At 47.9% G+C, this 11,283-nt stretch overlaps 1 protein-coding gene across 5 annotated transcripts in view; it reads right to left on the bottom strand.

Annotated features, from left to right (window-relative positions):
• Positions 1-6,667: 6,667 nt before the first annotated feature.
• Positions 6,668-11,283, bottom strand: part of STK32A (serine/threonine kinase 32A) — a 74,434-nt gene continuing 69,818 nt past the window's right edge. For 4 of the 5 annotated variants that reach the window (XM_038772903.1, XM_038772907.1, XM_038772902.1 and 1 more), the window contains 2 exons: positions 7,550-7,614; positions 6,668-6,866 (listed from right to left, as the gene is read on the bottom strand). In XM_038772903.1, coding sequence (XP_038628831.1) covers positions 6,785-6,866; positions 7,550-7,614 — 147 coding nt within the window. In that variant the 3' untranslated portion in view covers positions 6,668-6,784. Of the gene's footprint in view, positions 6,883-7,549; positions 7,615-11,283 lie in introns of all 5 variants that reach the window. The other variant, XM_038772904.1, reaches the window with a different exon arrangement.

Genomic DNA, 11,283 nt, shown 5'->3' with positions numbered 1-11,283 from the left:
TCAGGTAACAGGCACAGAGAATTGAAGTGATTTGCCCAAGGTCACACAGCAGACAAATGGTGGAGTTGAGAGTAGAACCCATGATCTTCTAACTCCCAGGCCTGTGCTCTATCCACTGTCACACTGTTCTCAAATGAATAGGAATAGACATGTAGTTATTTTTACAGATCTACTAATTATCAGATGGCATTGTAACAGTTAAATTTCAATTCAAACATTTTGGAATAAAGTTCAAATACAGTATTATTGAACTCTTCAAAACCTTTCAATAGTTAAACCTCTAGACTGTAGAATCATTGTGGGCAGGGAATTTGTCTGTTATATTGTTACACTGTACACTCCCAAGCAGTACAGTGCTGTCCACACAACAAACACTCAATAAATGTGATTGACTGTCTGACCATTGGCTTCAAGGCACTCAATCAGTTCTCCCTTTCTTACTTATCCATTCTCTTGTCCCTACCCACAGCTTGCCCTCTTCATTCCTCTGATCTCTCCTGTCTCCAGCCCCTTTCTCTCATTGTTCCTCTTTCCTGGAAAACCCCACCATCAAATCTTCCAAACTACTGTACCAACTCCCTACTGTGTGCAGGGTACTGTACTGGGAAAAGCAAATGTAACAAAAGGAATCCCTGCCCTTGAGAAGTTTACAATCTATATACTGTGGAAGGCAGGCATATATAGTTGATGGAAATACAATAATTAAAAGAACAGATTCAAACTGCTGCAATTTTTACAACTATATGTATATATAATCTATATTGCAGATAGATTATTTATAATATGTAAAGCCAGTAATTAACAAAGGAAAAAAGGGAAACAGGTTACACACAAATGCAGCTGGTATGGCTGAAGGGATGAATGGATATGTGACCAAAAAGCAGAGAGATTCATCAGGGAAGGCCTCTTGCTAGGTGTTTTTTCAAAGGATTTTGGAAGAGAGGCAAGGTGTAGTTAGGCCAGGTGGAGGAGATAGAGTGTTGCAGGTGGGAGGAAACCTGTGAACAGTTGATCAAAGGCAGGAGAGAGGTGAGTGGTGGTATTCACTTGGAAGAATGTGTTTACCGACTCTTTCAGATTGTACTCAACCAAGCACTTAGTATGGTGTTCTGCACACAGGAAACACTCAATAAATATGATTGATTGATTGAAGAGGGCAGTTAGATGGGAGGGAGGCAGCTGCAAGAAAACTGTCTTCCTGAAAGCTCTGTTCTGGTGTTGGCAGTGACAGGAAATGTCTCTTACCTGCTGTGACTGCAATTGCTCTTCCCACACAGCTTTTTGGCATGTATGTGAGTGTGTATATGTGTGTGTGCAGAGAAGGGTGGGCTAAAGGTGGGCTAGGGCTGCATATGGAGGGTAGATTAGGTGTGTGTGCATGTGGATATGTGCATATGTGTGTGTGTGTGGGTGTATGTGGGTGTATGCATGTTTGAGTCTGGGGGACTGCAGGTGAAATTTTAAAATGTCTCCCCCTCTAGCCTGTTGGCTTATTGTGGGCAGGGAACGTGTCTACCAACTCTATTATATTGTTATAGTGTATTCTCCCAAGTGCTTAGTACAGTACTTTGCATACAGTAAGTGCTCAATAAATATGATTGATTGATTTGGGACCACAGAGGCACAATGTTCAAGAAAGAACACTCATGCCATTTAAGGCTGATGGTATTTGAAAATCTTGATTCCAGGTCTTTTTCTTAACAAACAATCCAATGAAGTTGTTGATAGCTGAAGGCAGATGTTATAAAAGTTTTCTACATAAACAGCTCTCGGCAAAAACAGTTCAGTATAAAAAAGTAAGTTTTCCACATAGTCTCTCTCCCAGGATTGTCCTGATTATCCAAAGCATCACTGAAAAGAACACAGGCTTTGGAGTCAGAGGTCATGAGTTCAAATTCCAGCTCCTCCGCCAATTGTCAGCTGTGTGACTTTGGGCAAGTCACTTAACTTCTCTGTGCCTCAGTTCCCTCATCTGTAAAATGGGGATTAAGATTGTGAGCCCCCCGTGGGACAACCTGATCACCTTGTATCCCCCCAGTGCTTAGAACAGTGCTTTGCACATAGTAAGTGCTTAACAAATACCATCATTATTATTACCTTTAGGTACCTTCAAGGGTCAGGAATTAATACTACTTGTCCAATATACCAAAGCCTGAATAATGCTGACTTTTCCGAGCTCCTTTGCTACCTTGGCCCAAATTTCCTAAGGCTGGTCATACTGCCGACAACCGCCCTCTGTCAACCATGACAGTAGATCCTCAATTGTGTGATTTGTGATTTGATTTGTGATTGTGTGATTTGGAAGATGCCTCATGTCCATTCATGGTTCCCTGCCAAGGATCCACATGTCCGGATCCACGTGTCCGGCAAGCAATTGCTCTGCACACAGTAAGTGGTCAATAAATACGACTGAATGAATGAATTAGTCCCAGGTCCCATGGTAGGTGGAGGTAGGTCAAGGCAGAAACCTCAAGAAGTTGCAGCTTCCCCATTGTGTTACAGGAAAAAGTGCAGCAGGGCAGTGTCCTGAGGTAGTGATGTGCACTATTCGATGCCTGGATGAATTGTTATTTCTGGGGTTGTTCCAGCTTTCCTGGCCAAGCTGTAGTAAGTGTCCATATATCTCTTTATAAAAGGCTCCTTGAGACTCTCTTTTCTAGGCTTGCTGGAAACTCCTTTGACTAGATTGACTGTTGAGGGGAAGATTATAGATCTTGAGGAAGAGGTCTTCTTGGGTTAGCATGTCTTGTTATCCTTTAGAACCCCAAAGACCAGATGGAAACATGGCAGGTGAGAGTGTTGGAAGTAGGTCCAGATGTGGATTTGGGGAAGGAGAATTTTAGGGACAGAGCTTCCTGGTATATTTATTTACAGTTGGAGGACCACTAGTATGGGGGTTTTGTACTGATTCCCAGGTGGGCTCAAAGGGATTTAAAGTCCATTCCTGCTGGCTCAACATTTGGCAGGGGGCTGTTCCAAGATGAACTGATCATACTTGGAGATTTCAGTTCAGTAGACATAAGTCCGGGGGCAACCACCTGGGGACTGGAATTCAACTACTTTCCAAGCAGTACAGTGCTCTGCACACAGTAAGCACTCAATAAATACAATTGAATGAATGAATGAACTCCAGACTCAAACAAGTCTGAGACCTTTCCCAACCACATCACCAGGCCAAAGGGCTATGGAGAGGATATTTTGCAGCTGGCTGTGGGCTGTAAAGGTCATTTAATGGGAACTGCAAAACCCAAACCTTACCACCTGGGCATCACTCCACTGAGTCTCTGGCAGGCTCCCTTGACAGCCTTTACCTTGTCCCCTTGGGCACTAGATAGTGAGATCTGAGCAGGACAGGGACTATGTCCAATCTGATTATCTTTTATCTACCCCAGGGCTTATCACAATGCTTGGAACAAAGTAAGTGCTACCTTACTCACTGGCCACAGGCAGTCCAGCTGAGAGCACTGAGAACACAGTTGTTTTGGGCTGATGTTCTTATCTCCTTTCTGCTCCCTCTGAGGTCATCCAGTGAGGTAAAGAAGGTGGCTATTGAAACTGGCTGCATCCCCTCAGAGCGGGAGCTGTAAAATGGTGAGGGTCTTCAGACTGGAAATACAGTAGGACACTAGCTCCTGGAGATCTTCACCCTGAGTCCAGAGCCAGGGTTCAGAGGTGTATGGGTGCAGCCCTATGCCCCCTCCTTGGCTTGACATTGACTGACTCTAGGAGGGAACCAGTCTTTGGAGGAAAGATCCCAAAGGCCCAAAACAAATTCCCATGGCAGGGAGATGCTTCTGCTGAATGCAGTGCCAACAGGGATCTGGCAGCAGCTGGTGTTCCCTGGAAAGGAATCAGGGGTACCTAAGCCAAAGGATTGACATACACACATGCCTGCACATGTATTTAGAGAAGCAATGTGGCTTAGTGGAAAGAGCACGGGCTTGGGAGGCAGAGGATATGGGTTCTAATCCCAGCTCTGTCACTTGACTGCTGTGTGACCTTGGGCAAACCACTTAACTTCTCTGTGCCTGTTACCTCATCTGTAAAATGGTGATTAAAACTGTGAGCCCCACGTGGGACAGCCTGAATACCCTGCGATTGGCACATAGTAAGCACTTATATGTCACCAACTTGTACTTCCCAAGCGCTTAGTACAGTGCTCTGCACACAGTAAGCACTCAATAAATACGATTGATTGATTGATTAACAAATACCATAATAATAATGATAATAATAATTATTATTATATATGCAAGCACTCAGAATAATTAGATAGGCTGATTGATGGCAAGTTTCACATACCGAGGCTGGCCCATAAGATTCCTCCTGAAGCAATCGAGTTGTGTGCATTGGGAATGTGTGTGGTGTGTGGTGTGTGTGTGTGTGTGTCAGAGAGATACGGAGACTGCTGGAACAGCAGGTGCCCACACAGAGCCATTCACAAGAGTGAAATCCTTGAGTCTTTTATTGCATGATTAATGGATGCACTTAGTCTAAACAGTCAGAGGAGCTGAAACAGAATGGGGCCATGAGGAAGGTAGGAGAGTACAGTATGACACCCAACTCTGAAAGCATTTCCATTCCAGAGAAGGAAATGCATTTCCTGACTCCTTACACTGAATCTTTCTTTCCTCTGCCTCTAAAACTCATAATGTGGTACCTAACTGTTGGAGTCCTGATATTCTACCACCATCATGGCTCTTTGCAAGCTGTGATGATGATTCCATGGGTTTAGGTCAACCGCATCCTCTCCCACCTCCCCAGGTCCTTCCAGCTCTTCACACAAACCTAGTTGTGCCCTTGAGCTCTCTGAAGGCCTCTCTTCCCAACCAGTAAATGGCCTCCTGTTAACCTAAAGGAAGTGAGTGCTCTACTTTAGCATCTCTAAGGCATCATTCCCAGTATCCTGGGCTTCAGCTTGGGCTCACCAATTTGTAGGTTGAGGAATGAATCCATTAGTAGTACCTTGAGGGGAGACATTGAGAGGTTGTTGGAGGTTGTTCCCTGTCCTCTTGAGGAGCCCTTGCCTAGGAAATGCTCATTTCACTGTGCTAGGGGAAACTGCTTCAGCGCTGTCTGTTTCTACATGTGCCCCGCTCCAGAGGCAGGACACTGGTTTTCTGCTCCAGGGACTACATACCTTTTTATGTAGTTGGAAAGGTAAAAAACCAAAATTGTTACAGAAAGGTTTTCACAGACCCTAGTGTGTGAGATGCTGTTCTGAAAGTGATCTTTGAATCCAGGCAGGATCCCATTAGCTCTTTCCTTGGACCTCAGCCAAGCTATCTGTTCTAAATGGGCTTCCCTGGAGCTAGAGAGAGGCTTCCCATGCCCTCTGGCACCAGGTCTGCCAGAGTGACCAGTCAGCACAAGTGGCCTCCAAAGAAAATGGCACTCCGCAGCTCTCCATACCCAATCTGGAGTTTCTTGTTAAAAATGATAGGAGTCACAGACTCTGCAGCAAGGTGAAGCAATTTCTACCACGAGTCTTGAGGGGCTACTCTCAAGGTTGGGAAAATGGCCAACTGGATTGTGCCCTGCTGGGCTTGGGTGATACCAAAGGAGAGTTGATTTTTCATAGAAACATCACCTCCAGTCATCCCACCAGATTCGAGATCGGGCTTGAAATGCAATGGCCATGGGCCGTCTGTGGGCTTACCCTGTCCTACCAGAGACTCGTCACGGGTTGAGCAGTGAGTTCTGGACACCTGCAGAGTAGCTGGAAACAGGGAAGGCAAAGTCTGTGGATCTCCACACTACAGGTCCAGGGCACATTCCAGCCTCGGCAAAGGCTTTTTTCTTGGTGCATTAATATCCCAAGAAAGAATCCAGAACATCACTTGAAAAACCTTCTCAGCCAAACACACGTCTTTCTCAAAAAAGGAAGAAACTGGTCAAAGTCACTGCCAGTGCTTTCCAATCTTACTGAAAACTGAACTTGTGCCCCAGTGGACCTGGAGGACAGGCAATCATCCCTGGCAATGCTTTGTGTGTGTGTGTGTGGGGGGGGGGTAGGGATGGGGACAGCAGAGGAAGAAGAACAACACATGACTCAATGGGGCCCAGATCACTACTCCCACCATTTTGTTGCTGAGCCAACAAAGGGTCCCATGGGGGACGTGACAGGAAATACTGGAGAGTGAAAAAGTAGCAGAAGCAGTTTCTACTTTTGACAAGGGAGAGGGCATCCCCAGCTACCCCTGAGGCTCACAAAATAAATACCATCTGCTAGAGACACAGAATCTCTTCCTCCCCACAGGTATGCATGCCCCAGAACAACACTACCATCCACCAAAAGTGGTGCCCCACCAACATCTTGTTCCCAGCTTCTCCCTCTGGGACCCACCAGTGAGCCCCAGTTCCACACGAGAGGAGCCAGTCAGCCCCAACATGGTGAGCTAGCAGGGCTGAAGCCCAAACACCTAAGACCGCTTCCACAGAGCATCGGCATGGGTAGGGTCTGTGAGATGCTAGTTGAGTTCCCCCCATGCACATACTCTTTCCACTCATTTCCTGGAAATGGAATTTCCCTTGAACTTGTCCAGGAGGGAAAGGTTGCTATCTTTCTCCAGGAAGAGGTCACATGGCCCTTCCTCCACTCCCTACTGCTGGACTTTGAACAGAGAGAAGGAAGAGGAGAGAAAGAATTCTATTTTATTTCAGAGGCTCCTGGTGGAAGTCAGAGATATGGATTTCCAGCAGCTGGGGAGGGAAGACAGGAGAGTTACACTTCCTGGGTCCCTGGAGCAGGATGCTTTTAGGTACATCACTGAGGAAGCAGGTCTCAGAGGCTGTTGTTCTGACTCCCATCTTCGCTATTGTTGGTTTGTTCCTGGGCTAAACTGCCTTGGGAGTCCTTTATTGTCCTTAGAAGAGAGAAAGCTAGTTGAGGGTCAGACAGCACAGCAGGCCAATGGTGAGCCTTGGGGGAACTGAACTAGAATCTCACATACTAGATCCTGGCTTTCGTAGCCATATAATCTTCTCCCATCTTTGTGAGCTTCTCTCAATTCAACAACCAAATCCAGGTTCTCCCTCTCTCCAGCCCAGTCCCCAAGAGCATCTCCCCATGTCAGGCTGCATGTGCCATCTTTGCCCAAGTTCTAACCAGCAGCTGCTCCCCTTCCTTACAGGGTCCCCTTCCTCGGCTGGAGCACTGAACACCTGTGTTGTATTCCCTAACCTGGGTTCTGGCTGGGATTGGGGGAAGATTTGCATTTCTGGGTTGTCAGACCTGTCCCTCCCTGACCATGCTATGGGTCCCTGAAGGACACCTGACCTTGTGCCCCCTGTCCACCCACCACTCTGATGGACCAGGTTGTGGGTGGAGACTCAAGTGAGGAGGATAAGCTAGGGATGGGCCAGCTCCCTCTTGCCCAAAAGAGTGGCAGCAGAAAGATTGGGCTTCCAGTTGCTGCTCTTATTCTTTGTACCTTAAATGCATGAAAGCAGATCTGAGATTGAAGAAAAACAGAATCATTCTTCAGTGAAGAACCCAGCTTAGAGGCTCAGGAGTCAGAGGATCTGGGCTACGGCAACCAGTACTCACTTTTCTCGGTTGAAAACAAGAAACTCCTTCTGGACAGAGTCGAGGTGCTCCTGAAGCAGGAGAGTCTTTCAGGTTGAAATGAAAGCAAGAAGTTAGGTTAGCATGTGGGCCCAGCTCTGCAATGCAGGCCCAGAAAATGTAGCATCGATGACAAGGGAGGGCCCCCAGAAATTACCACTGAGGAAGTAACTGATCTATTTCACTTCCAAGAGTTTTACCTTGGGGAAATAGCTGATCTCCCTTTGGGGAACACTGACTGCGCTAGGCTGGACAGAAGTGTTGCTTGGAACCTCCCAGCCACTGTTCTACTGGACTAGCTAATGGCAGGGTGACTTCCCTTGGTGCCTGGTCACATGACCTGGGGATGGCTGGATACACTTCCCTGAGAAGCAGAGGTGAGGGCCTGGCTGGAGAAATCCTGTTGCTGTCTGTTGCTCCTCCAGTATCCTCTAGCTCCCAGGTCTGGCTCTGGAACAGCATCCACAAGTTGGGAGCAAGCCAGGGTGACAGCAGTGCTACAGGAACCTTAGTTAGGACTAGTATTCCTTAAGCGCTTACTGTCTCTCTTTGACCATGGGCCTTGTGGTCACATAGGCAATAATTGAGACAATAGGAAACGTTTGTTGCTTTTGGCTTCTCTTCCTCTTCCCAGAAAAGCTGGCTGGTCAAAGCCCCTATTGGACAAAGCCAGGGCTGGAGGGAGGTTTGGCAGAGCCAGGACCAACCAAGGCAGGGTCAATCCTGGCTAGTCAATCCTTGGGGCAACCAAGGCAGGGTCAATCCTGGCTAGTGTGGGAGGCTTGGATCTTGTTCCCTCCTACTGCTTGGGTCCTCCTGAAGGCCAATAAGTCAGGGGAGCAGAGAAGGAAGACATCTGGACATCTCGCTTCACTGCTGCTGCAGGATCCCACAGTGGAACCAGGCTGCAGGGCCCACAGACAGGGAATGGCAGGCGAAGGGGGCCATGCACAAATCATTTTCAATTTGGAGAGTTGTGCAGGCTAGGCTCAGGCTGCTGAGGGGCTGGGCCAGGCCATCCCAACACAAAACCAGCTAAATCCTTCACTAGGCAGCTCAGAGAGCACCCTGGAGACAGAGGGATATTGGTGCTAAGTGACCATGTCTTGCCCCATCTGCCATCCCAGCTTGATGTCCTCCTGCCAAAACTCCTCCCTACCCCAGCATTGCTCAGAATTACACTTGGTAGTACCCTTCCAATCCAGAAGTTTCTTCTGCAATTGTGCCCTAGCCACCACCTCACTACACCCCTCTGGGCATGCTCACTAGAGAAGCCAGTGATAGCACAGTCTATTACAATACAGAGATAGTGCTCACATCCATCTGAGTCCCTAGTTTACCTTAGACTGTAAGCTCCATTAGGGTAGGGCCTTGTGTACTCTCCACTCTACAAACCCTTCAGGCTGCAGAACATCAACCTCTTGCTCCTTAGGGGAGGGTGAGGGGGCAGGAACACAGCCCTGGTGACCAGCCAAGAAGAGTGGCAGAAGAACAGCAGAAACAGTAGCAGCATTTACTAACCATCTCCCTTCCCCCACCATCTGCTCCATGCGTGGATCAAGTGGAGACAAGGCAGCAAAAGTGTGGAGCCACCGCTCTGGAAAGAGCCATCCAGAGATTGGCCCAGGTTGTTGCTGCTTCACAGATCCCTGCATACAGCTGCACAGATTAGCTCTGAGGGTTTTTCAGCATGGATCCTGGCTCATCCCTCTTCACTGCCACCGCCCCCCCCCACCCCAGCCCATGACAATTTGGCACTCATTCTAGGGACAGTTCCAGGACCAGCATAAATGGGAGGTTTGGGGCACCTGGAAACCCAGCTCTCTGGCCACCCTGGCCATCCATCACGCATGGCTCAGGAAGAGCAAGTTTGCCCACGGCAGCATTGACCATGATGGGAATTAGGGCTTCTGCTGCAGTTGGCAAGGACAGAGAGAAGGAAAGGGACTTGATGTCTCCTCCTTTTCCTTTTCAGCGGTAGCAGCAGCCTGCCCTGCCTGCTGCACCTATTGGCCCCTGGCTGAGCAATTCCCCCCAACTAGCCCGGATGAAAGCAGGGCTCCATGGATCATTGTGGGCCATTCCAGGGACAGCTTGGAGGCCCAAGAGCAGGACTGAGCACCCATCACTTGATGCCTGAATACTACACTCCACTCTGGGTCTCAGGAGGTTCAGGGCTGTGGAGAAGGATGACGAGCCAGCCTGGGGAGCCATTTGTAGGGGTGCATCTTGTTAGAGAAAGAGAGGGCACTCTGACTGATTCAGCTGCCTAAACTCCAGCAGGAAACCCAAATTGCTGCCCCAGGTCTCCTTGGAGCCCCTAATGTTCCCTGGCTTAGCCAAGGCACCAGCTCCCTGCACCACCCACACACTTCAGTCTCCACAACACAGCAAAACACTGGTTCCTTCACCCTTCTCCCCTGTGACAAGGACAAAGGAGAAACCCAGAAGGGTGCAGCTAGAACTCTCAGCCTCCCCATCGCCACTGCAGGCAACAGGCTGAAGAAGAAAGTCACATGGTCCCAGCTCTGCCCTCACCAGTCATGTGGCTCTGGACAAGTCTTTTATCCTCTCTGGGCTGCCATTTCCCCAGCAGGACACAGGGGAGAACAGTCCCTACCCTTCCTGATTTCCTCAAAGGGTGAGCAGCAGATAGAAAAGCATAATAGGAATTTCAAAATCCAGCTCTTATTATTACTTTTATCACTAACAATAAGCACTTAGTATAGTGCATTGTGCTCAATTAATAATTATGGCAAGGTGTGTTAAGCACTTATGTGTCAAACACTGTCCTAGTGCTGAGGTAGATACAAGTTAATCAAATTGGACACAGTCCAAGTTCCCTATGGGGCTTATAGTAGGAGGGAGAACAGGTTTTGAATTCCCATTTTACACATCAGGAAACTGAGGCAGAGAAAATGTAAGGGACTTGCTCAAGGTCATACAATGGGCAACTGGAAGGGCTTGGATTAAAACCCAGGTTCCCTGACTCCCAGGCCTGTGCTTTTTTCTCTAGGCCATTCTGCTTTTCATCCCTTCACATTATAAAAGCACCGCTCCTTTCTTCACTCTCCAAATGCCATCTTCAACTGTTCACTTTCCAATGGCTTCCCCAATGCTTTTAAACATGTTCATGTCTCCCCTTTCCTAAAACAAACCTCTCTTGACCCCACAGTTCCCTCTGGTTATCACTCCATCTCCCTCCTACCATTCCTCTCTGAACTTGAGTGAGTTGTCCACACCAGCTGCCTTCACTTCCTCTCCTCCAATTTTCTCTTTGACCCCCTCCAATCTGGCTTCTTCCCACTTCATTCTACACAACCTGCCCTCTCTAAGGTCAGCAATGACCATCTTCTTGCCAAATCCAATGGCCTTTATTCCAGCCTAATCTTCTTCAACTTTCAGCTGCTTTCAACACTATGGGCCACTCCCTTCTTCTGAAATGGAGGGAGGTATTTCCTCATGCCTTCAGGACATCTCTACTTGGATGTCCCACCGACACCTCAAACTTATCACCTCCAAAACAGAACTCTTCATCTTCCCACCCAAACCTTGTGCTCCCCTTGTAGATGACACCATTATCCTCCATGTCGCCTAATGCCCATAATTTTAGTACTACATTTAGTTCATGTCTCTCATTCAACCCACATAATCTGTCACCAAATTCTGTCAGTTCCACCTTCACAACATCACTAAAATCTGCCCTTTCATCTCCA

Source organism: Tachyglossus aculeatus, chromosome X1, assembly GCF_015852505.1.
Source record: "Tachyglossus aculeatus isolate mTacAcu1 chromosome X1, mTacAcu1.pri, whole genome shotgun sequence".
In the NCBI taxonomy this organism is placed as follows: domain Eukaryota; kingdom Metazoa; phylum Chordata; class Mammalia; order Monotremata; family Tachyglossidae; genus Tachyglossus; species Tachyglossus aculeatus.
The sequence above is the reverse complement of the archived record's forward strand: the minus strand, read 5'-3'. Positions and strand labels throughout refer to the sequence as shown.